The 25,428-nt window shown below is 39.8% G+C and overlaps 1 protein-coding gene across 1 annotated transcript; it reads right to left on the bottom strand.

The window, feature by feature from the left end:
- Window positions 1–5,649: 5,649 nt before the first annotated feature.
- LOC122654006 (BTB/POZ domain-containing protein At3g56230) lies at window positions 5,650–23,885 on the bottom strand. The gene is made up of 3 exons (XM_043847980.1): window positions 23,635–23,885; window positions 23,351–23,524; window positions 5,650–6,140 (listed from the first exon to the last, which is right to left on the bottom strand). Exons 1-3 carry the CDS (start codon window positions 23,812–23,814, stop codon window positions 5,679–5,681), a joined length of 816 nt encoding a protein of 271 aa, XP_043703915.1. The 5' UTR covers window positions 23,815–23,885; the 3' UTR covers window positions 5,650–5,678.
- Between the last annotated feature and the right edge of the window lie 1,543 nt (window positions 23,886–25,428).

The following is a 25,428-nucleotide window of genomic DNA, read 5'->3' as shown; positions in this document are numbered from 1 at the left end:
TCCAGCATAGCCGGACGGGATACAAAACTTCGAAAATCTCCACCTTTATCAGCGGAGAGAAGGGAAGATCAGGATCAGGTTAGGGATCCATCTTCAGCATGGCCATCAGCAGAAAATCCAACCCAATAATAAATGGCATACAAATATCTAAAGAAAGTAGAATATATAGAGACATCCCGATTACCAAAGAGTAGAATTTTTATCCTCTCAAGTGCGGTGCACTGCCTAGTGCACCTTTAAAGTGCGTCTAATGGTGCACCTCACTCGTGCATTGAATTTTTATCCTCCCAAATGCAGTGGCCACTGTCCGATGCACTTTAAAAGTGCACTGAGTAGTGCACCACACTTGAGAGGATGAGCAAAGAGAGGAAATATATGTCAAGAGAGAGAGAGAGAGAGAGAGAGAGAGAGAGAGAGAGAGAGAGAGAGAGAGGGGCGGGATTGGTGAGATCAATGACAATTTAAAATGTAGAGTCCTCTTATTTTGGATTGATATGCTTCCTTTTTTTGCTTAAAGATCATTTATAGTAAAAAGAAGAAAAAAAATTTACAATCCAACAAAAATAAAAAACAAAAATGCTAAAACCCCTTAACTCCACCTACGACATTGCTATCAACAGGGAAGAGGGCAAGGAACAGAAACAAATTTACAGAGAACGAAATCGATATCTTGATCTACATTGAGCATCCACTAAGAGCTTGCTTTGCACCGAAGAAGGGAATTTCAGAGAAATACTTCTTTAAACACTTCATGTATGATATGCTTCTCTATGATCCTTTTGTTTGTGAAAAATACTTTTTCTTTCTTTTCCAAAAACAAAATGAACAAAAAAAAAAAAAAATTAGACCGCAAGAAATAAATTCTGAAATATCTAATGAAAATTAGTGATATTCTACTGTAGCCAAGTTTGATGGGTGGTCTTTTTGGACACCCCACTATAGGGCCCTACCTTGGCTCATATCTTGCTATGGTGGCCACAAACATGGCCTGCAAAGTACCAAATGGGTCTTCTGTATGAAACCTTCTGTTTGTGAAAAATACTTTGCGTTCTTTTTCAAAAAAAAAAAAGGAAAAAGAAAAAGAAAAAGTTAGACCACAAGAAATAAATTCTGAGATATCCATTGAAAATTAGTGACATCCTATTGTAGCCACGTTTATGATTGCTGGTATTTTAGGACAGCCCATTACAGACGGCCCTACCTAGGCTCATTTCTGGCTATGTTGGCCACAGACATGACCTGCAAAGTACCAAATGGGTCTTCAGTGGACCATTATGTAGACCTCACAGTGTCTTGGAAACCACCACCGCCCCCCCCCCCCCCCCAGGCCCCCAACACACACACACAATATTCCATTCACGTATACTGCCTCATCCTATTAATAATATTTCAGTTCTGATGGCTATAGTTTTTGTATGCATGGTAAAAGGTTTTTCCTTGTAATTCTTTCACCACAGCATTCATTCATTTATATAGTCAAGTTTTGCAAAGTTGGTATTTTATATTGTATTATTTAACACCATTCATTCAAGGGATGCGATTGTATAATTTAGAAACATAGGAAGTCACTCTATATTTAAGATAAATCGCAAAAAATCGCATTATAATTTTCCCATAAAATAACTATTAAAATAAAGGAAGTGAAGCTAAATTTTAACGAGAGGAGAGAATTAAAAGCACGAGAAATATATAAAGGTGGGATCTTGAAGAGTGAAGAGGTTTGATCACGAGATAGAGAGAGTAGTACTTTTGGAGCAACTCTATGTGGGAAATTTGAAATTGTTTGGTTGTCACATTGTTTCCAACATTGTCTCCATTCCACAAAGACAAATCACGTACCAACCTATTCACATGTGTGCCCATTAATCATTACAACACAACAATCTACCCATACACATATCTCTGCTAAGCCCCAGCATCCCTCTTGCCCTTATTCTTCACCTCTCTTCACTTCTCTTCACTTCACTTCACTTCCCTTCATTTCTCACACTAAATATTTATATAAAAAGTAATCATCTATTATCTAACTTAATCTCAATTTAACATATTAATTAATGTTAGAAAACAATACCCAAAATGACGATTTACTGAAGAAAATGCAAAGAGAAAGAGAAAAACACACGCACAAGACAATATTTACATGGTTCACCCCCAAGAAGGAAGGCTACATCTACGGTCGAGCGATAGTACGAATCCACTAATCTGTGAAACAAAATACAAAACCCTCTCACCCATCTCTCAAAGAGATAACAACATTATATAGGAAAACCCTTACTCCAGAAAGTACAAAACTGCCCCCTGTAAACCACTCGGTTCGGACCTGAACCGAAATAGGTCGAAATACATATCAAATCGAAGCTCTCGACGAGCTCTACAGGGCTCACCGCCTATGGCGCTGTTTATGCACTTTTTGGCCATTCTGACATGTTTTGAAGATGAAATGGTCCGCCGAAGAATCACCACAATATTTTCTGGACTGAGACCAGGCTTCACCAATAACAATAAATACATTGCTTTAGAGAAGGAAATGTTGCAAGAGATATTCTTGCAAAGAAAGGGGCAGTTACATGAGTTTCAAATTACTGGAACGATCACCCATCTTTTCAATCCTCCATTATTTCGAAGTGCTTGGTTTCTAACTCTAATCATCCAAAATTTATTCATCTTATCTGTGAATATTCAACCATAAAACTCAAACTATTGGGTAGAGGGACTCATAGGTATATGAGGGGTAACCGATATGAAACTATTCTCCCAACAGTATCTATCACATTTCGATCAAATCAAATATCACATAGTCACAATAATCCCATTCCAAGCTAGAAATGCCATTCACAAGCTTCTTGCATGAATCAAACTTGCTTTTTCCTATATATATATGAGCAAAATTTTGGTTGGTGGACCCCTTACCTGGGTGTATATTGTCATGATATGAAGCATGACAATATGTATGCTTGAGAACAACTGTAACATGATTGCACTGTTATTTATCTTAATTTAGTTGAAGGACTTCTGTTCATTCAATCAAACAATTTTGGCCTTAAAACACTTTTATTTGAAGGACATCTGTTACCAACGCGGTTTTCTTTTCTTTACTTTACAATTCACAAAATGTCAGTTTCCTTAAACTTTAGTGTTGTTTGTTCTATCCAAAGGAAAAATCACTTTCAACCATTGCGAAGTCGGTGGCACAATAAATTGTAATTACTGAATTTTATGTCTTTCACTGATTGAAGATGATTTGATGCATATCAATATGATGGTATTGAGAAATCATTGAAAGACATAAAATAAATAGACAAATTAAGTAGGCTCCCTTGTTCTTATAAATCCATTCTAGTATTCTCTTATCCTCTGAAATTCAATATCATTAATTTTTATTTTTATTTTTTAATTTTTTTTGTTGGTGAATGATCATTATTGAATTGAGCTCAGCTTGATCAGCAACATGGATTACATATATTTCCATTCCTAGTATTTATGATCGAGAAATTTATGGATTCTATTGTTCTCTTAATGATTGTTAGAACAGTAGAGAGACCGAGAGAGTGAGAGGAAGATAGAGATAAGAGACAGTAGTTAACGTGGTTAGGTTTAAGGTGGTATGGTCATATTCTTCGGAAGCCTAAGGACCCTTCAGTAAAGAGGAGTGATATGGTCACAATTGGCGCAGCTAAAAGAGCTAGGGGCAAGCCTAAAATGACCATAAGAGCAGTGGTGAGGAAGGACATGCATAGCCTAGGTCTTGTGCCAAGTATGACTTCGGATAGGGCCTATTGGAGGACAAGGATCCATGTAGCGGACCCCATTTAGCTGAGTTGAGTTCTTGGCAGGCTTGGTTTTGATTCCTTACTTTATTTGGCTGGAAAGGAACAAAAGAAGGCTTGATGATCACCGTGTTAGTGCTCGTGGCAGTGTTGTCATTGTTGGCAACAAGGTTTGGCAGTGGTGGTCATCAGCATATTGCGTTTTCTTACTATCAGTCCAGAGGGTATATTAGAAAGTATATATATTCACTTAGTATGACCGAAAATGCACTTTTGGAGCCCTAGAGAAGAAGGAATTGTTTTTTAATGTATTGGGTAGAACCTAGAGTGTGATTTGTTTTGGGTTGGGTTTGTGATTGAATCTATTTATTGGGTTGATTGATTGTAAGGCTGAGACCATTATTGTATTGGGATTGAGGTCCTTGCCCTCACTGAGGTGAGGGGTTGAAGCAGGGTAAAGGGTATCCTGGCCGTAGGGGCGGCTTATTGTATTTGAGTTGAGTATTGGGCATATACAAAACCCCAAGGGGTATTGCTCCGTGGATGTAGCCTTCACATACTGTGAGGTGAACCACGTATATCTTGTCTCGCTGCCTGCCTGTTTATTGTTGGAGACTAATCCCTGTTTTATAGAGTGGGTTTACAGTCTTGGAAGACCTGACCACATTCTGGTGGTGCAAGGTGGGACTGTAAGGGATCAGGTTGTTTACAGAAAACGTCAAAAAGGGGAAGCTGATTCACCCCTCTTTCTCAGTTTGATCCAGTGTTCACACGCCACATCAACCAGCTTCAAGATTGGGGTTTGGTTCGCAGGGAATTAGTCTTAAATCATAATGTGTTCTCTTGCCACGTTTTATCCATTCAGGATTTTGTTCTTTGGAGGAACTTGAAAATCAACCTTAGAAGTCGTGGAGCTTCTTGGATGTTGGAGATCTTTTAGGCTCAGCCCTCTCCAGGTTGGGTCAAGCTTAATGTAGATGGGTGTTCCCTTGGGAATCCAGAGAGATCAGGAGCTAGTGGTGTCATTTGTAACAGTGAAGCTCAAGTGATTTTTTCCTTCAGAAAATTTTTGGGAGTTGCGACAAACTTTGAAGCAGAAATCCAGGCTTTAGTGCTGGTTTTGGAATTTGCTAGAGATCAAGGCCTGACTAAAATCTGGATTGAGTATGTGTAATTCGGTGGCGGTGTTTTTGCTAATCTCTCGAAATAAAATTCCTTGGTGTGCTTGGCAACGTTAGTGTGTGTTCCAACCTTTCCTACAGGCAATTGAGTGAAAAATCTCCCACTGTTACTGTGAAGCTAACCCAATTGCAGAATTTTTGGCAAAATCAGCGGCTTCTCTACAAACTTCGTCGGTGATGGTTACGTTGCCTCATTTGGTTCAAGATGACCTACTTTTGGATGCGCAAGGTAGGCCGAGGTTTTGGCTGTTCTATCCCTGATTTTTTTTTTTTTTTTTTTTTTTTGAGTTTCTTTTGGCTCTTGGTTTTTCCCTGTTGATGGCCTCACCCAAGGTGGGGATTTCCTGTTGAGCTTTTTGTGGCTCGTGCCGGCCCTTTTGTAATTTTTCGTTCCTCTTTGTTGTTAATATACATGATCTTCTAGCAGAAAAAAAAAAACCAAAAACAAAAACAAAGATGGGATTTCTATCTTTCATGAGGGTGAGGCAGTCATTTCACACCCCTCTGTATTTGGGCGCATGCAGGTGGGGATTCTTTTTCCCATGCATTAAATGTTGTATTAAATAAAATACATGTTCTTTCAAAAAGAAAAAATAAAGTAAATGTTAAGATGGAACCAAAAGGGAACATATGGGATCTTCACATCCGGAGTATCTTAAAAATTAAATACAAGCTGAATGCCATTTTTTTGTCTACTCTCTCTCTCTCTCTCTCTCTCTCTCTCTCTCTCTCAAGTATTAATATGGCGTTTATTTTTCATATCCATCAATAATGCTCTTGTGATTTGTACAGTTAGATGTGGGTTCTTGTGGGAAAATGAATCAAATCTAGTTGAGAACACAATCTCCTCAGTGTGTTTAATTATAAAATCCATGGCAGCCTCCTTTAACTTTGTGTTGGAAGAAACATCTGAGATTTCTAGAACATTAAGGGCATTTGATGAATCAAAGGAGTCGAGCATCCGATTCTCACAAATTTTTTGCAAGAAAGGGATTTCATATTTGTCTGCTGCAACTGACAAGGAATAGACATGTTTGTCTAATTTATCTATTGGTAAACTCCCACTGTAGAGGAACTCCAGAAGTGATTCAAGCTCTTCATGGTTCAACTCTGGTAGACAGATTGTCTCATTTGCTGGAGCTTTGCATCCATCTGTTTCTAACATGTTCTTAAATATGTCTAACCTTGCTGCCTGCAATCCATATTAATTTCATATTTGTAATGTTAGAAAATGAGAGTGAGAGAGAGAGAGAGAGAGAGAGAGAGGGAGCGCAAAGGATTGGGCCTTAAGTCTAGGCCAGCAATGAGTCTTATGCTTAGGTAATCAAGGGCTTTCTCTTGAGGCCAAGACTGGGCCAAACCATATTTAAACCATGTCGGTTTCCAGTAAACCCCCCCCCCCCCCCCCTTTCCCCTCCCCTTTTCCATGTATGGGGTTTTTAATTATGAAACTTCACATCTAAGATGGGATCTTGACCCCTACCTACCCACAAACTATGGGTCCCATCCAATCTGTCAAGTGGCAAATATTAAGGCAGCGTTTGGTATGCAGTCTAAGTCAATTTTGTAAAAATAATTGTTTTATCTCCCAAGATTGCGAAATCGACCTAGAATGCACTCCAAGAATGCATACCAAACACAGCCAAAGACTGTAAGTGGAGGCCTTCATATGTAGTAAAGGGAGAAAAGCAAAGCCCGGAAAACATCAAGGTTGTGTTTGGTAAACATTCTCAGAATAAGTTATGGGCCTAAAATGCATTCTAGAGCATAATTCTTCTATATTTTCGCTTCAGAATGCATTCTAGACCCATAGTCCATTCCAAGAATGCATACCAAACAAAGCCCGGCCAAGTGTACGTCATCAGCTTCTTAGCTTCTTAAAATACAACATATAAAGTAGGCGAAAGTTTTCTTCTCTTCTACCATGGGTGGAGGAAACACCCACTTTTCTCCCAAGGGTCATTATTCCTCTCACCCCTTATTATTCCCCGATACCCCTTGCACGCCATCCAAACCCCTCAGACAAGAGATTCTCCCTTCACCATGGGTGATGGAAACCCAACCTATGTGATAGGAGATCCTTGGAATTAGGTTCAAAGGGTAAGAACAAAGTCATTGGATGACTTGACTAGTACGATCCTAGTTTGCCTATTCTGGTTAGATGGTAAGGTTGTACTCACCCCGATGAACGAAGGATGAATTAATAACTCTTAATCAACAAAACATATGAATTGTGGGGGTATGTTAACCGTGGTGCATACTAACGGGCTAACCTAGGTGAATATAGGGGGTGGCCGCCTCCGATGAAAGTTTTGTAGGCAAACTTTCTAAACATTCATGAGCCAAGATGGGGACAAGGACAGAATATCCACTCAAAGAAAGGGTATACTAAGGAGTCGAGTAGTTAAAGAATTTTGGCTTCACCCGTACTCTGTATTATGGCTTATCAGACCTAGTGCAGATTCAAATCCAAAAGACATCTATAACGAAGAGTCTTATCATTCTAATGAGTTTCAGACTATCATAAGTTTTATCGTTATCTTGAAACTTGTGGGGGAATGGTTGTATTTAAATGTTTTAAAATAGTAAGTTTCAAAATAAAACTTGTTTTGTTTTGTTTTGTTGGATATGTGGTTTGAGTGACTTGAACCCAGGATCCATTGGACAAGTAGTGCAAGGATAACTTTGAGCTTGAGTCCCACATGGAAAGTGAGAGGAAACAATTGCTTGCATATAAGTAGTTGTGGGGAATAGAGGGAATAAACTTCTTGAAGGAAACTCTCCATTCCCCCATGTGTCCGAGTTGGGTCTAGGGTGTTTTTCACACACGTGCACGAGCCGAGTCGAGTCGGTCGATCATGGCATGATGTGGTCAAGACCAAAGATTCTTTTTGGTTCTTGGTTGGGCCAGTTGTAGGCCTAATCTTATTTATTTTAACTGGACCATCAGGTATATTCGTTAGGTGTCTTTTTTGCGGCACAAGAAGAGAAAAAGGTGAAGTGTCAGTGTGAGGACAAAGGCAGAACTTTTATATAAAGCCATCTCTGCCAATAAAACTTTATCAAAAAAAAACTCTGCCAAAAAACTACATCGAAACTACAAATGATAAAATAGAACAGTGGAGACACGATGTGATAGGCCATGGGTCATTTTTCGATAGATATGGAAAAGATACGATGCGATCCTACCGTCTACTATGATGCCCTTTTGCATGTCTTCACCGTTGGATTGAGTCTATTGTAGAAATCTGCATTTATAGTAATAAATTTTTGTAAGAGTTGACCCGAATATTACTTGGGACCCAAGCTGGCCCCTAAGATTTTATTGAACCAAAATCATTAAAATCAAAGTACATGGGGGGGACGTAGCCCGCCTTACTCCAAACCCAAGAAGAAACCTTTCCAACATCTCAGCTCGAAATCCCTTACCCGAACAAACTGACCTGGGGAGCTTAACTCCCTATAGCCAAAATACTGGTAGCCCTGCCTTGTCCTCTCTAACAATGCTAAAGAGGCTAGACAACAGCTCCCCATGCGATCTAAAAATACTATTCACTTGAGTGGCACAAGCCCAATTAGCTAGAAAATCCACTGCTCGATTACTCTCCCTATAAGAGAACATAACATTTGCCTGCAGAGTCTCTACCAATTGAATAATCTCATCAAACCAGTACCTGCACTTCCACACCTCACACTTTTTTGCTGCAATGTATTGAACAATAGTCTTGGAGTCCGAATTTACCAGGCAACCTGCAAATCCCAATCTTTCACAGTGTCGCAATCCATCTAACAACGCCCTCATTTTCGCTTCCGTATTGGTGCATTGGCCATAAAAACTTGAGAAAGCCAGAATCAGTTCACCTTCATGGCCGTGAATAATTCCCCCTCCACCACTAATGCCCGGGTTGCCTTTACTGGCACCATCCACATTTACTTTCACGCCAATTAAAGGTTGGCACCAGTAAATTGGGCGGGGAACCCTGGGCTTTGGAAAGTGAGTGCTGATCCTCAGAACTTGAATCGCCATCCTCTCCCTCATACTCGTGATTGCAGATGGGAAGATAGGAAAATGAATCTCCTGCAACCACTTGAAAATTCTACCAATTCATACCAACCGCGACACTAATAAATTTTGAAAGAGTTATAAAAATGCTTTTCTGAAGACTTCATACCAACCGCGACCTAAGCTTTTATGTTGGGACTTCAAGCGTTTACCAAAAAAAAATTTGTTTGGACTTCAAGCCAAAGGGTTTAATCGTTTTCAACTTTTTCATATTTTGGTCGGAACTCGGGAGGTGTGAAAGGTGGAAGAACTGGAGATTGTAGAAAGAGAACTGTAGAGACTATAGAACGGTAGTGTTGTCATTATCTTGAAAATCCTAGACACAATGTAATAGGCCATGGGTCGTTTTTCCATAGATATGGAAAAGATACGATGCGATCCTACCGTCTACTATGATGCCCTTTTGCATATCTTCACCGTTGGATTGAGTCTATTGTAGAAATCCAACGGTTGAGACCTTAGGAAGGGACAAATCTGATCTGTGGATTGGTGCTTTAAAGGAGTGAATTGGACCAGATGGGCTTTAAAGTTCACCTGATCAAAAAAAAAGTTCACTTTCATGATTTAGGTTGACCTACTACACCATGCTTGATGTTTTGATGTTTACCAAGCTCACCAACTCCCCTTATTCTCTTTTAAATGCCCATGCATCTACTTCACCCACCTCTAAATAAAGTTCCAATCCATTTCCTATCTCCACCATTCTCTTCTCCGAAGATTCCACCTCCAACTCTTTCCTATCATTGGTCTTCATAGGGTTTCTTTTTGGCCAAGAAGAGCTAGCCCCCATCAGAACAATACCAGCACACACCGCTCCACCTATACCACCTCGCCCCTAGGAGTTGGGAGCCCTGGCAGCCCCATGAGATGCACCATTTTGTCTTCGATGAGGACCTACTTCAATTAACTCGTTTGACTCCACTTGATTTCTATTTACTGCCAAGTTAACCGAGCTACCATGTGACGAGTGGTTTACATCATCACTACAATTCTCCTCCCCTTCATTTTCATTTTTAAACTTACCTTCAGATGACCCATCTCTAGATTCCAGATCAGCATCTGCTCCAATTTCAGACCTAGAAGCTGATCCAGTCCCACTTCTAGAGGCCGACCCACATAATACAATAAAAGGTTACACCGCTTTGAAGGCCATCCTCCACATCAACATGTGCTGGACAAGTCAAAATTTTGACATCTTAAGAGTCCTCATCCGCCTAAAACAAGGGATTTAGGTGAGACGTGGAATGGGATCCCTTATTAGACTCAACTACTACTCCCCTTATTCCACCTCTTGGTTGTTCAATCTCCAGAATATTCTTATCATCCTTTCTTGTAGAAGCCTTTCTAGAGTGGGACTCTTCCCTAACTTCAAAAGCCGATACATTCTCCCGCAAGGTAAGAGTTTGTCAAATACTTGGATTTTGAATTGATTCCAAAATCGATGAAGCCTGTCTAGGATGGGACTCTCCATTACCTGCCATTGTTGGACCAGCTACATTGCTCTCCTCCACGAAAATAGCACCAGGAACTTTTGTGGTTGCAACTTCAGCCCTTTCTTTAGCATTTGCCACCTTCTTGTCTCTACAACTAAAGATATGATGTGTTGCCTTGTTTCAAAAACCACAGTGCACAAAAGAATCTTCATAGACCACCATCTGCTTGAAAATATATGGCTCCGAAGACCCTGGTTGAGCTCTCTCAACCTATATTTCCTTCAATATGGGACTTGAGATCGAGATCCCCACCAATACTCTTGCAAACCCCCCACCGAGGAAAGACAAGTCTGACGATCCAAGGCCACCAGTTTGCCCACCGCCTTAGCCATAGATAACAGGATACTTTCATGCCAATATTCTAATGGGAGGAACAAAAATTTGATCCATACAAGCTTTGTAACGACCTATTGTTAATGAATGTTGAAGTTCAGCTTTCATTGTTGAAAACGAATGAAGTGACCTCCAAAATGAATAAGGCTTCTACGCCATATCATCAACATATTCACTTCTGAAGAAAATTGAAATAACCCTTCCCTAAGGGAACTATGGACCCTCGCTCCTTAAGATTCCATGAATTCCTTGCCATATTTCAAAGATCATTGAGAGAGGCCAACCGAAAATTCACAAGACCTATAAGAGAAAATCAAAACTTGAGGAGATTTACCTCATAGTCCTTCTGTGGGATCACAATCCTGGTACTATTACCAATATGGATTAGATCCAATAGATCTTCAATGTTTGGGAGGTGGCCCCCCAACTACAGTGGTGTAAGACCTTCTTGGTGGTTATATAGAAGTAGCATCATCACCACCATTAAGGTTCAACGCGGTCAGCGACACTTTATGGGTGTCGGGTGTCGGGAGTCACTACCTAGGTTTTTATGGGCCTAGAACCTATTGGAAAATACATATCTACCTAATTCCTCTTTATAAGTTTTGATGATAACAAATATATGTCAAAAAAGAACAAACAAATATACTAACATCTTGCAGAAAGCTCAAAGAAGCATTGAAAGCAAAAAAAGAAGAAAGCAAAGAAGAATAAAAAAGCAAACAAAAGAAAAATGGGAACTGCCAACCTTCGTTCAAAGAAGACAAGAAAGAGAAGATTGAAGATTTGAAGACTCAAGGCTGAAGACTATGTAATAGTTAGAGTAGCATACATCCTAAGTTTAATGAAAAAAATATATAGAACATTCATACATATATACTTAGAGACCATAGCATGTGTTTTATAGACCTTAGAAACTTTAGACATAGGATGGATAAAGGTTAGGAAAAAGTATATCAAAGGCAGACAGCCAAAAAGACCAAAACTGGCAAGTGATCGATCCACCGGTCGATCGGCAGACAGTGCATTTTTACCATTGGAAACAAAAGCCAACTGGTTTAAACCGGTCACCCATCGACCAACGGTCGATCGGCAATCGACCGCTTGGACAAATTTATGTCCCAATGACTCTATTATATCCAACGGTCATATTCAGCGGTTGACCAGTAAAACTTAGCGGTCGATCGGTAGACCCAAAAACTAGCCACTTTATAGCCGTCAGAGCTATTTTGATACATAGTTTTTTAGCATTAAATACCAGACATGTCAAACCTTTTCACCATCACTACAGTCCAGAAGAATACTTTATTGTGAGGTGAAAAAATCAATGCAAAGCTCTATGTGCCATCATTGAAATCAAGAAGATTCTTCATCATCTTAGATTGACGTCCTTGCTCAAAGACCTTGCCTTAGTGAAGTATAACTTCCAAGAAGAAGCTCCAAAAAGGTCAAGCATCATTACACTCATGTTTGCATATCTTCATTTGCATTACAAGAAGTAAGTTGACACATTTCTTGCCTAGGTAACATTTCTTTTCTATTTTCTTTTATTAATTGTTTTCTTACTTTTGAGTTGGATTGACTCTAAATGAGTAAGGTTGTTCTTACACTTTCCTAGACTGCACTTAGGTGGTGTAAGATATTCTCTTATACTCAAAAGATTGAAGGATCCTCTTATCCTGGTAAAAGGATTTGTAAAGGTGTTTTTTCCCACCTATTGTACTAAAAGTGAAAAGATTAGTTGAATTCTCTCAAGGTTGAGAGGAATGGATATAGACTCAAGGTTGAGTCGAACCACTATAAATGCTTGTGTCTCTCTTATTTGTTTTTGTATTATTTTATATATCTTGTTAATTTGAGAAAAGATAGTAAAAAAACAAAAGGCACATATTCTACTAAGATAACCTATTCACTCCCTCTAAGTTAGCCAACAGAACCCTATATAGGTAGCCCAAATCCTGATTAAAAGATAGGGCTACGATTGAGTTCATATTGTCAGTCCAGAGTATGGGTAAGAAGTTAGGTTACGAAGATGGAAAGGTCTTACCCCACTCCACCCGGGTGAGCCGGTCTTTCTATTAGATGCTAAGGTCAAAGATTCTCTCAAAATAAAATATCCTATAACAACATGCAAGGCTAATATTTATACATGTGATCATGAAACAAGTCCTACATTAATTAGATGCAAATGCACTAATATTTACACAACAAATCACTTTAAAGACCTAAATTATGCCAAATTTGAAATAAAACGAGTGGTGAACATACCTTAATACAACCCTCAATAAGGATCAAAAAGGGAAGATTTCTTGCTTTTTTGGTGAACTTTCGCACGGAAGTTTCGATGAAACTTCGGCTCTATTAGCTGAGCTTTATCAACGGAATTTTGATAGAACCCAACTTACCAAATGAAATTTTGTTGACAAAATTCAGGTAGAACCCCAACTTATCAAGACAACTTTGTTGAAATTCTGGCAGAACTCCGACTTATCGGGCACACTTGGTTGGTGAAATTTGGACAGAACCCCAACGTAGGTGGAGGGGGATTAACTATTTCTCTCTCTCTTGAAGGACTATACCTCCTGAAAAGGATTAGGTTTAGAAGTGGATCACGCATGCACTTCTAGAACAAGTCAAGAGAATTCCCATTTTTGTGGATTTTGGAACATTGAGGGGCATATCGAGGGACTATCCGCAAAGGAAATGGACATCGAGGCACCGAGATAAACACTAAAACAAGCAAAAAGCTCTCAAACAAGGGATTTGGAGGCAAGAAATTCGGATTATGAACCTTCAAAATTTGATCCTAAATCAATAGGGGAGGGGTATTTATAGGTTCGAAATTAGGATACTTTTAGATATTTTTTTACATATTTAGTTAAATGGACCCAAAAAATTATCTTTTAGGACCCAAAAATAGGGTTCCACGGATCAATAATCCTTGGATCACTTTATGGTCCATAGATCCTTGTTTTTTGCCCAAAAATACCCAATTTCACTGTTTTGGGTGTTGTTTCGTGCCTAGACATCGGATTTTTTGTGCAATATACCGTTGGACTCATATTTCTGAGAATTATCCAATGTTTTAGGTTTCGTTCCATGTTTTATTCCAAAAATATATTGAAATTTAGAACAAGTGTTAACCTTGTTTTGGTACCAGGGGGACATTTGACACTCTTTTTAAAGCTGCTTCTGTACCACTATCTAGCATAAAAAAAATTGCATTTAAAGTCATTCATCCGAACTTTATCAGTGTCATTATGGGGTAGGTTAGGTGTTGGTGGGCGTGAGTACTTCTTGAGAGAGGTAGTACCTCAATCCACGTCCTATTGTCGTCATTACCGGGGGTGACAAAATTCAATGTCTATAGAATGCCCCTCTTTGGTCGAGGCCTATGTGTTGACTGAAGGGAAAAGATGAAAGAGCATATGATTTTGTCACTCAGAGTATGTACTATCAGAACCCTGCTCAGGGGTGACGAAGGTACAATGCAAAATTACAAACGATAAAACTAACCAAGTAAAATTGATCGGTTAACTCGTGGCCCAATGAAGGACCGAAAAACATGCATGTAGCCCTTCCTAAGGCTAAAAACATGTAGATTGCCTTCCATAAGGCTTTAAGAAATATGTAGGTTGCCTTCTACAAAGCTGAAAACCATACAGACTGCCTTCCTTAATGCTTTTTATCAAAAAAGTACAAAGCGATGCAGAGTTATGATAACTATCTTAATGACCAAATGGATTCAGGGAAGGGTCAAAATAGACACAAACTTTAAAAACTGTTAAATAATCAAAACTGGACGCAAAACCATGCATCGGGAAATGGTTATGATGATCTCTTAAGCTAGCAAACTAAGTCTAGAAAATGGTCAAAACAGACACAACAACTTGGAGAACGATTGAAAAGGATTGAAACAGATGCAAAACCATGCACTGTGATACGAGACCATGATAATTTGGAAAATGCTCGAGAAATGGTCAAAAATCAAGAATCTAGGAAAAAACGAGGCTCACAGTCCAACCGAAGCTCCAAGGGACTAGAAGAAAGCATCACGGATCCACGACTTAGCCTAGGCCTTTCCATGGATCCATGGAATGTTCCACGGATTTGTGAATGTCCTAGGCTCTCCACTATATAAGAAATGGAGGGGGGTTTTCTTGCCTTGACTTTCCACAGCAAAGCCCTGCTGAATCCAAGTGATCACATTCCCTATTTTGGTTTTGCAAGTCCTTCATATGGATGCTCTTGGCAGACCGCAGTTTCGCAGTTGCTAATTTTTTGTTTCATCTTTTCTGATGTAGCAGCCTAGTCCCCCTTGATGATGGCATTGCCAAAGGTGGGAGAGGCTAGTTGGGTTGGTTATTTTAGTTTTTAATTCTTTGGTTTGATCCTGGTTTCCTTGTCACCAGCTTCTTGGTTTTTTTCTTTTGTTCATTCTTTCCTTTCTTTTTAATACATATGATCCTTTTAGCCACACAAAAAAAAAAAAAAGAATCCACCCCTTGACTATTTTTCTTCTTTTTTCATTTTTTTTCAAATTTTCGTGTTTGACACATGAGGTAATCCAAACACCCTCACCCTGGGAAATGGAAGTATAGGATGGGAAACTTGAAGTTCCACGAGGACAAAGTGGAGTGGTACCACGGGAGCATTCTTTGGCATTCCGACCGTCATAGTTGCGGCCAGATAGTGGAGGATAAGGTAAGTCTTTGTTTCTTTTCCTTCAAAATTATCATGTTTTATTTTCGAAAAGTTGCATGCGCTTGTGGGCTTTCTATGATGGCCCCATGACCATATTTTTTTTTACTTCCTTTTAGTACCCCCCCCCCCCCCCGGGCGCTAAGTACAAAAGGTACAGGTTCCATCGATTGGAACAGAGTTGGTACAAAACCCTTTGTGGTGTAGTCTTGAACCGAATTGACAGAGCCGGCTTTGAGCATATTGCCACCCAAGATGCTAGTGATATAAACCCTATGGTCACATGCCTTCTTTCTGAGTGCTGGAGGCTAGGTATCCATACTTTTCACCGGGTAGTGGGGGACATGACTCTTACTCCCAAGTGCTTTAATACCCTAACTAGGCTTGATTTTCAGGCTACTCCACCCATTTTGGGAGAGTAGAGTTTCCTTCTGATTCTAGGAATCTCGAGGAACTTTTGGGAGTACTAGTCATAGACGGCCTCATTGAAAGAAATATTGGGATGGTCGAATCGGAGGGTGACTGATGCTCTCCTTTAATAGTGCTTGATCAACTCACCCGGAGTTTCTTACTTTACATGGTAGGCCAATTGTTCTTCCATAACCAAAAGGAAGAGATGCCAGCTACATTCATCTGCTTCTTCACTTCTTTTGCTAAGGTCCAAGAGTATGACTAGGTCGGAGCTACTTATGCTCACTTCCTGAGGATGGTGGACCTTTTACCCATTGGTTCCCTCAACTTATATGGTCCGGATTTTGTTGTTCAAGTAGGTTCTTCTTCACTTCAACTTTCTTTTCTTTTTTTTGTGATTTTGCCCTGATATTTGTCCTTTTTGAACATGCATGAGCCTATGAGCATCTGCGAGTATTAACCCCTGAATTGAAGGATGAGGATTGGACTTTCTTCCCCCAGACTAGTAGGTGGGGAATTGATAACTCAGAGAAGTGCGCTGACCAGGTTCCCATTGCTTTAGAATGGAAGTAGTTGAATGAGCTCGGCCACTTCACAGTAAGCATCTCCTACCTCCTTTTTTCTTTGGTACACTTATTTCTCTTGAACACACACACACACACACACACACATATATATATATTTTTAATGATAGGTCAAAGGAAACCTTTTGCCAATGCTATGCTGATAGGGGTGCAGAAGAGAGGGCTCTACAATTGACTCGCCAACGAGTTCTCTTCCTGGGCCCTAATGGATATGCTTGGTACTTAGGGGAGCGTGTCTATAAGCAGTGGCCATGATCTTAGGTTTGAATAGTCCCTCACCATCCTCTTGAGCTTATGCACGAGCCAAAGAGCCTTTCTAAGGAGGAAAAGGCCATCCAGATGGAGGGACTTGATGCTCAGGGAATTCTTGGATCGCCTTGCGTGCGAACTATTAGGATTTCCTTATAAGGGAGACCGTGTGCATGCCTCTGACTGGTGTGGATCCTCAGGTGAGTTTTAAACTGTGCATATCCAGGCTTTGATCACATTGAAATTTTCATGTATTTCCTCGCAATATGTCGGACAAAGCCTTACTCCCCACACAAATCCTTTGCCTGGCCCTAGCATTAGCATAGCGAGTAGTAATGCGCCTGTTTATCCTTCTTATTATGCTTCCCATCCTGGAAGTGAGGCCCTCTGTCTTCATCTGGGTATCGGCTAGCCCATGTTGGGGACCACATTTCTAGTTTCCTTGGCTGGACCATTGCTAATGCTTGAATAGAAAGTATGACTGCTATGCTCCTCTCCTCATGTCAGTGACGAGGAACTCACAGTGCTGATTCCTTATGACTTTGTGAGTATCTATGCTTCCATTCATTCAGGTACTTCTCTTTTGAATTTCTTTGTTCAAAATATTGCTTCTTTGCCAGTTCATGCCACTCATTACCATGAGATGCGGCGAATGATCAGTAGTTGTAATTCTTTCATTTTTGTTCATACCCAGGCTTTATAGACACATGTATTCAACTTTTCCTATACAGACTTGACATTTTTAAGATGAAAACAATTAGTAGCAATAAAATCCTCTACAGGGTCTAGAGAATGCTGAGTTGAGGCAACTCATTGGGGGTCTCACTATAAGGACGGGGAACCTAATCTGACCAATCATATTTTCAATTGGAAAACATGGGTCTCCGGGAAGAGAATGACGGACTATTGCACCATCTAAGTTAGTCCTTAGGGGGGTGCAGAGACTAGTGCCATGGGGGAGCAGCCTTTTCCAGCCTCTGACATTCAGATAAAAGGTTTCAATGGTCAGGTTCTCCATGGACCTGAAGAGCAGTAGGCCTTGTGTTCGCCTCTCTTTTTTTTTTAAACTTTTCATTTCCTCTTTTTTTTTTTTTTTGTTGTTTGATGATGCAAACCAATGACATGTGAATTTTAATTTCAGAGGTTTGTTTATATATGACACAATTCCACAATGATGATTTTCTTTATTTTCATTTTTAATTTTCTGTCATGGGTGGATCAAAACGAAGAGTGAATAGAATACCAAATGAAAAGAAAACTTTGTTAAGATGAGGGTTTGTGAACATAGTATAAAAAGGGGTTTGCAGAATCGATGCAAGAACATTACAGATATATTAACCATAGTTCTTCTAGCTAGAAGGCCTACCACTTTGCGTGTCAGTTCTTCAGGTGGCCTAAATTTTGCCACTTCCATTGACTCAACTTGAGGTAGTTGATACTATCAAAGCACTCGGAGAGGTAAGTAGAATGTCGTGCGAGTTAAACGCATCAGTCTTACATAATTGCATCCTTGAGTCTCCATCAATGGCCTATCCAACTTCCATCAATGACATTCCCACTAAATCTTCTTTACTGTTTTCTCTCGAATATACTTCTACCAATCTTGGATTTCACAGAATTCCTCCATCTCTCTTCTTTTCTGAAAATGCATGAGTTAAAGCTCACTGCATGGTATTGGCTTAAACAGCTGTAACCTTTCCATCACCTACATTTGAAATATTGTTGGAGACCCCATGCAATAATTTGTCCCGTAATTCTGAGAGGCTCGCATTATGTCCAATCCTCTGAAAGCCTTGGCTAGGATAGTTGGTACAGTGTCACAAACTTCTTTGAGTTGTTTGACTATGTCATCTATGATGGGAAGAACCCCTTTCTTTGGATTCCTCAACACATATCTCTCGATCATGTAGAAGAGATAAGCTCTGCCTCGGTGTTCACGTTGTAGTCCCTCTGTTTTTCTTTGTCCCATGAAAGCTCTGACTATCTTCAGTTTGTCCACCCTATCATAGCTCATAACATGGTTCATCTCTTCCTTGTCCCATCCAAAGAATTCTTGCAAAACTTTTGAGTAATTCTCTCGGAGTGCCGGACGAAATAGTCTCCCTTAAGGGAGGTTTGAGCAGACAAGCTCTAAATTCTTTGATAGTTGGAGTTGTAACATTTAAATTTAGATCCCAGCATCGATGCACTTGTTGAAGTAATCCATGATGGAGTTCAAGACATCTGACTCTTCCAAGCACTAGAAGGAGAACAACTTCGAGAATAGTTGGATCCTCTGTATACATGTTGAGAGTCAAACTTTGCAATATTTCATCCAAAATTTCTTGCTGGGGTCAATCCATGGTAGAACCTATATCCAATCAAGATTCTCATTAGTGATTTGGATAATTTTTTCTTTTGTCTTTAAGTTTTAGAATGTAACCAACTCCTAATACCTAAGGGAGGATGACATCCTCAAAGACACTCCTAATACCTAAAAGGGAATGGCATTTTTAATGACTGATAATTGAAAACAGACTTGGTTCCAAATGGCAGAATTGATCATGAGGATACCCTAACCATCAATCATGTTTTTTGGTTTTTTTAGTCAATGACCCCTTATGCTGATAAAGAGAATACACCACGCTCAAATTAACCAAGTTGCCTACATACGCCTCACGAGAAATCAGGTCGAACGTAGTTCCAAAACAAAAAGCACGCTCTACATAAAATATTTCTTCAATTGGTTCATATTAACGAAACTAAATAATTCTTCACCATCTAAATCCACTAATTGAACAACACTTCCTAGCAAGATCTCTTTGACAGTGAAAAAATAACTTCAACTGGATCAAAATTTGCCTCGAGGATCGTGTATAGGGGCCTTTGTTCTCTGAGAACCAAGTCTCCCACCTCGATGTGATAGTGGCAGACTCCTTTGTTGAATGACCTTGCAACCTTTTACAGTGATAATTCTTCAAAACTGTCCACTGCTTTTACCCTTCTTTCGTCTAGTAGATTGAGTTCATCATACCTGGTTTGCACTTTCTCTCCTTCTTGGAGTTTTGTATCGAGGAGAACTCTTAGGGATGTGATTTGTAATTTGACAGGCAAAACAGCCTTAACACCGTATACCAGAGAATAAGGGGTTGTCCCTATTGAAGTGTGGATAGATGTCTGGTATGCCCACAAGGCGTATGGGAGTTTATTTGCCCAATCCCAATGGCTTTCCACCATTTTTCGTAAGATGACCTTCACATTCTTGTTGGCTGATCTACCGCTCCATTGGTCTACGACATACAGGTAGTGGAACTATGCCTTCTGATGCCAAACTTGATATAGATTTTGTCCGCCTTCCCCCAGAAATGGGTGCCTTGATCAAATATGAATTCCTGTGGTACCCCATATCTACAAATGATGTTTCCCTTGATGAAATTAGCAACCATGGCCGCAGTGAGAATTGTGTATGATTGTGCTTCAACCAATTACGTGAAGTAATCAATTGCAACCTAAAAAAACTTGTGTCCATTAGAAGCCTTTTGGGTGATCTTTCCAATCACGTCGATGTCCCAAGTAGAAAATAGCCACGGAGAACTTAGTGAATATAGTTCTATTGGCGACATGTGTATGTACCTCCATAGTTGCCCAATAGAACCCCAACCTGAGTATCTTCTTGGCCAGCATTTTTGCATTCATGTGGGGCTATAGATCCCCTAATATATATCTTCAATTATGGCTTAGCCTTGATCATCGTCGACAAACAAACGTTGTATGCCATCGTATGACCTGTTGTATAAGATGTTGCCCTGGAGAATAAACTAAGTGGCATACTTCCTCAGGAATTTCTTTTCTCTTGGAATAGCTTCATTTGGATACCTTCCATCCCTTATAAAGTCTGCAATGTTGGCGAACCATGGCCTACCATCTTCTATCAGAGCATTCACCGTATTGTGATATGCAGGCTTAGTCTTCTTTCTATATAAAATGGCTTTATTTGATACGCAAGGTCATATTCAACCAGGGATGCTTAAGTAGTCAAAGCATCCGTGAACTGATTGTTGTCTCTAGGGAAATAATAGAAGGATATTTTTCAAAATGCTTGATATTCTTTCAAAATATTCCTTATATGGCTTCAACTTTTCATCTTTGGTCTTCCACTTCCCTTGTGTTTGACAGATCATGATAGAAGAGTCGCCATAGACTTTGATCTTCTTCACACCAATAATTAATGTTGTCTCAAGGCCAATCACACGCCTCATACTCAACAATGTGGTTGGTACAATGAAAGTTGAGTCAGAAAGCTAATGGTAGATGGAGACCTTCAGGTGTTATCAATAACACCCCCGCTCCAAAACCCTTTCGGTTTGCCACTCCATGAAAGTACAACTGCCATGTATCTTCATGTTCTTCACTTTCCAGAATAGCCAACTGCAAACTTCGTCGGTGATGGTTACGTTGCCCCATTTGGTTCAGGATGACCTACTTTTGGATGCGCAGGGTAGGCCGAGGTTTCGGCTGTTCTATCCCTGGTTTTTCTTTTCTTTTTTTTCTTTTTTTTTTTGGAGTTTCTTTTGGCTCTTGGTTTTTCCCTATAGATGGCCTCCTCGAAGGTGGGGATTTCCTGTTGAGCTTTTTACGGCTCGTGCCGGCCCTTTTGTTCTTTGCGCTTTTGTAATTTTCCGTTCCTCTTTTTTGTTAATATACATGATCTTCTAGCGGAAAAAAAAAAAACAAAGATGGGATTTCTATCTTTCATGGGGGTGAGGTAGTCATTTCACACCCCTCTATGTCTGGGCGCATGCAGGTGGGGATTCTTTTTCCCATGCATTAAATGTTGTATTAAATAAAATAAATGTTCTTTCAAAAAGAAAAAATAAAGTAAATGTAAAGATGGAACCAAAAGGGAACATATGGGATCTTCACATTGGGAGTATCTTAAAAATTAAATACAAGCTGAATGCCATTTTTTGTCTACTCTCTCTCTCTCTCTCTCTCAAGTATTAATATGGCGTTTATTCTTCATATCCATCAATAATGCCCTTGTGATTTGTACAGTTAGATGTGGGTTCTTGTGGGAAAATGAATCAAATCTAGTTGAGAACACAATCTCCTCAGTGTGTTTAATTATAAAATCCATGGCAGCCTCCTTTAACTTTGTGTTGGAAGAAACATCTGAGATTTCTAGAACATTAAGGGCATTTGATGAATCAAAGGAGTCGAGCATCCGATTCTCACAAATTTTTCGCAAGAAAGGGATTTCATATTTGTCTGCTGCAACTGACAAGGAATAGACATGTTTGTCTAATTTATCTATTGGTAAACTCCCACTGTAGAGGAACTCCAGAAGTGATTCAAGCTCTTCATGGTTCAACTCTGGTAGACAGATTGCCTCATTTGCTGGAGCTTTGCATCCATCTGTTTCTAACATGTTCTTAAATATGTCTGACCTTGCTGCCTGCAATCCATATTAATTTCATATTTATAATGTTAGAAAATGAGAGTGAGAGAGAGAGAGAGAGAGCGCAAAGGATTGGGCCTTAAGTCTAGCCCAACAATGAGTCTTATGCTTAGGTAATCAAGGGCTTTCTCTTGAGGCCAAGACTGGGCCAAACCATATTTAAACCATGTGGGCTTCCAGTAAACCCCCCCCCTTCCCCTCCCCTCCCCTCCCCTCCCCTTTTTCATGTATGGGGTTTTTTATTATGAAACGTCACATCTAAGATGGGACCTTGACACCTACCTATCCTCAAAATACGGGTCCCATCCAATATGCCAAGGGGAAAATATTAAGGCAGCGTTTGGTATGCATTCTTGGAATGTATTCTAAGTCAATTTTGTAAAAATAGTTGTTTTTATCACCCCAGATTGCAAAATCAACATAGAATGCACTCCAAAAATGCATACCAAGCACAGCCTAAGACTGTAGATGGAGGGCCTTCATATGTAGTAAAGGGAGAAAACCAAAGCCCGGAAAATATCAAGGTTGTGTTTGGTAAACATTCTTATCAGAATAAATTATGGGCCTAAAATGCATTTGAGAACACGATTCTTCTATATTTTAGCTTCAGAATGCGTTCTGCTAGACCCATAGTCTATTCCAAGAATGCATACCAAACAAAGCCCAAGTGTACTTCATCAGCTTCTTGGCTTCTTAAAATACAACATATAAAGTAGGCGAAAGTTTTCTTCTCTTCTACCATGGGTGGACGAAACACCCACTTTTCTCCCTAGGGTCATTATTACTCTCAGCCGTTATTATTTCCCGATACCCCTTGCACACCATCCGAACCCCTCAGACAAGAGATTCTCCCTACACCGTGGGTGAAGGAAAACTCGATCTTATATATCAACCACAGGTCTATGAACAACTCAAAATGACTTTTAGCCTTTTAAGGGCCCAATTAAAAATTCGGACAAGCCTCATAATTTTCCTTCTTTTCTTATAGTTGAAAAAGAAGAAATTAAAGAAACTAGTTTGGGCGTGAAACCTAATTATATAATTATGACTTAGTGCTTCTCTAGCTTCAAACTTGAATTTTATAATGTGCTGACAACTAGATGTTACTAAAGAAGAATAATAGAAACTCACCAGAAGAGCTCTATGTGCAAGTATAGAAGATCCATTGCCTGGCTTGACTTTAATGTCAGCATGAGTTCCATCTTTAAACACACCCACTAATCCACCAAGGAAGCTCAACTTTTCATTTAATCCTTCTTCTCTCTCTTTGATTTCCTTCACCCACTTCAAAGCATTACCAATCCCCTGAAAATCCAATAGAAAAACAAAAAGATAACAAGAACTAAGCAAAAGATAGAAATAGAAACAGAAATAAGAAATAAATTATGGGGAGATATGAAGACAGTAGTACTAACCTTGGAAGAATTGGATTGAGAGAGATCAGAAAAATTAGACTTATCCCCAACATCTCTATTGTGTTCCTGCTTGTTTAAGAAAGCAATTATGCTTTTGGCTCCATCATAACATCCCTGACATATTGAATTCCTTGGAGGCCTCAGAATATGAGATACAGGACTGCAAATAGAACAATCCATCTCTGTTCTTCCCCCTATACAGAGCAGAACCAGAACACGATAGTTGAAGGAAGGAGAGAACGAAGACGAGAGGAAGAGAGAGAGAGAGAGAGTCTTCCTATTTTTCTACTTAATTGATCTCTACCCAACATATAAGCAAGCCTTGTAAGTTCTTAATATAAATATCTTGTTCGAATTCATTAAATAATCGCATAAAATTTTTTAATCTTTTCCATAATGGAAACCGCCCAAGTATAATTGCATTATAAAGCCCATGCTTATATACTTTAATTAGACTTAACATGACTAGACTACCCTTATTATCCACTATCCTATGGTCCTATATAAGTATAGGGTCCGAGTTCTCTGTGGGGGACTGTGGCCTTTATGTGCGCATGGGGGTCAATGACAACGGACATTGACATCATGGGGGCGGGGCGGGGCGGTTATTTTGCCCCCCCCCCCCCCCTCCCCCTCCCTGTTTGGGCATGAATGGTGCATTCTCCCAAAGAGAACTTTTTTCCATAAATATATTTCCCTAATCTTTTTAACTTTAATTTTCCAAAAGACCCTTCTGAGTTCAAAGTATATATACTGTCTAAATCTGGTTATAGGAAAAAGGAATCCTTCAAGGTCTCGTGCACCAAGCACCCAGACACAGCTCCCTGAAATGACTTCCTTCCCTCTCTACAAAATTAAAAAATTCCCCCTAGTCGATGCCCCTACATGTCCTTTCATTGGTTTCTGCACTGGTGCATTGGCCACATGCCCAGGCAGCACTCTTCCTCCCATGTTTATATTAATGATAGGGGTAGGGGTGTAAATGATCGAATAGCCGAAATCCGTGTCAGTATCCGTTTAGCACTATCCGAATCCGTCCTAAAGCTAAACGGATGCGGATACGGATAGGCTATAGCTATCCGAAAAGCTATATTTACATGTAAACGGGTAAAATATCTGATCCATATCCGTTTAGCACTATCCGAATCCGTCCGATAGCTAATCGGATGCGGATGCGGATATAGCACTATCCGAACCGAATCCGATCCGTTTACAGCCCTAGATAGGGGAAACGAACGCTGCCAGGCTGATAGCTTATGCTAGTGCCTCCCTGTGACTATCTCTCTCCAACCTCATATGAAATATCTGCCCGTGTAGTGGGAAGAAAGAGACAGACAGGGAGACACTAACGTATGCTACATAGTCGGACACGGAACACAATCCCTTAATGATAATATATCTCCGTTTAGCTCTTATAAGCCAGGAGGAGTGAGACTAGAGGAAAGGGTAGAATCGTCAGTTTGGAGAAAGTGGTGGAATTTTTGAATTCCTTAAGTTCCCCAAACCTGGAGAGGATAAAAATAGTTTCTTGATTAAGAAGAATCAGAAAAAGTTAGGAGGGGAAAGGGACTTTCCAACCCCGGAACAGCAAATATGTAAGAGGCAAGCACGTCTAAAACAACTCAACCACCACTTCCTTTCCAACAAAAGGGTTGGTATCTTAGTTAAGGGTCTTTGACATAGTGTCTCCATTATAATAATTAAGCAAGCAATGAATCCTTTTCTAAGCATTTCTTTTAATTATATTCTAATATGATTGCCAAGTGGTGGTTGAGACTTTGTTTAAGCTTTAAG

This window comes from Telopea speciosissima, chromosome 3, assembly GCF_018873765.1.
Source record: "Telopea speciosissima isolate NSW1024214 ecotype Mountain lineage chromosome 3, Tspe_v1, whole genome shotgun sequence".
Classification (NCBI taxonomy): Eukaryota; Viridiplantae; Streptophyta; class Magnoliopsida; order Proteales; family Proteaceae; genus Telopea; species Telopea speciosissima.
The sequence above is the reverse complement of the archived record's forward strand: the minus strand, read 5'-3'. Positions and strand labels throughout refer to the sequence as shown.

Excerpts from the sequence above, each read along its gene's own strand:
- LOC122654006 (XM_043847980.1), bottom strand. The coding sequence starts at position 23,814 with ATGGATTGTTCTATTTGCAGTCCTGTATCTCATATTCTGAGGCCTCCA. Across the intron at positions 23,525-23,634 it reads CTCAATCCAATTCTTCCAAG|GGGATTGGTAATGCTTTGAA; the intron begins GTTAGTACTACT and ends TTGGATTTTCAG. Across the intron at positions 6,141-23,350 it reads TTGCACATAGAGCTCTTCTG|GCAGCAAGGTTAGACATATT; the intron begins GTGAGTTTCTAT and ends TATGGATTGCAG.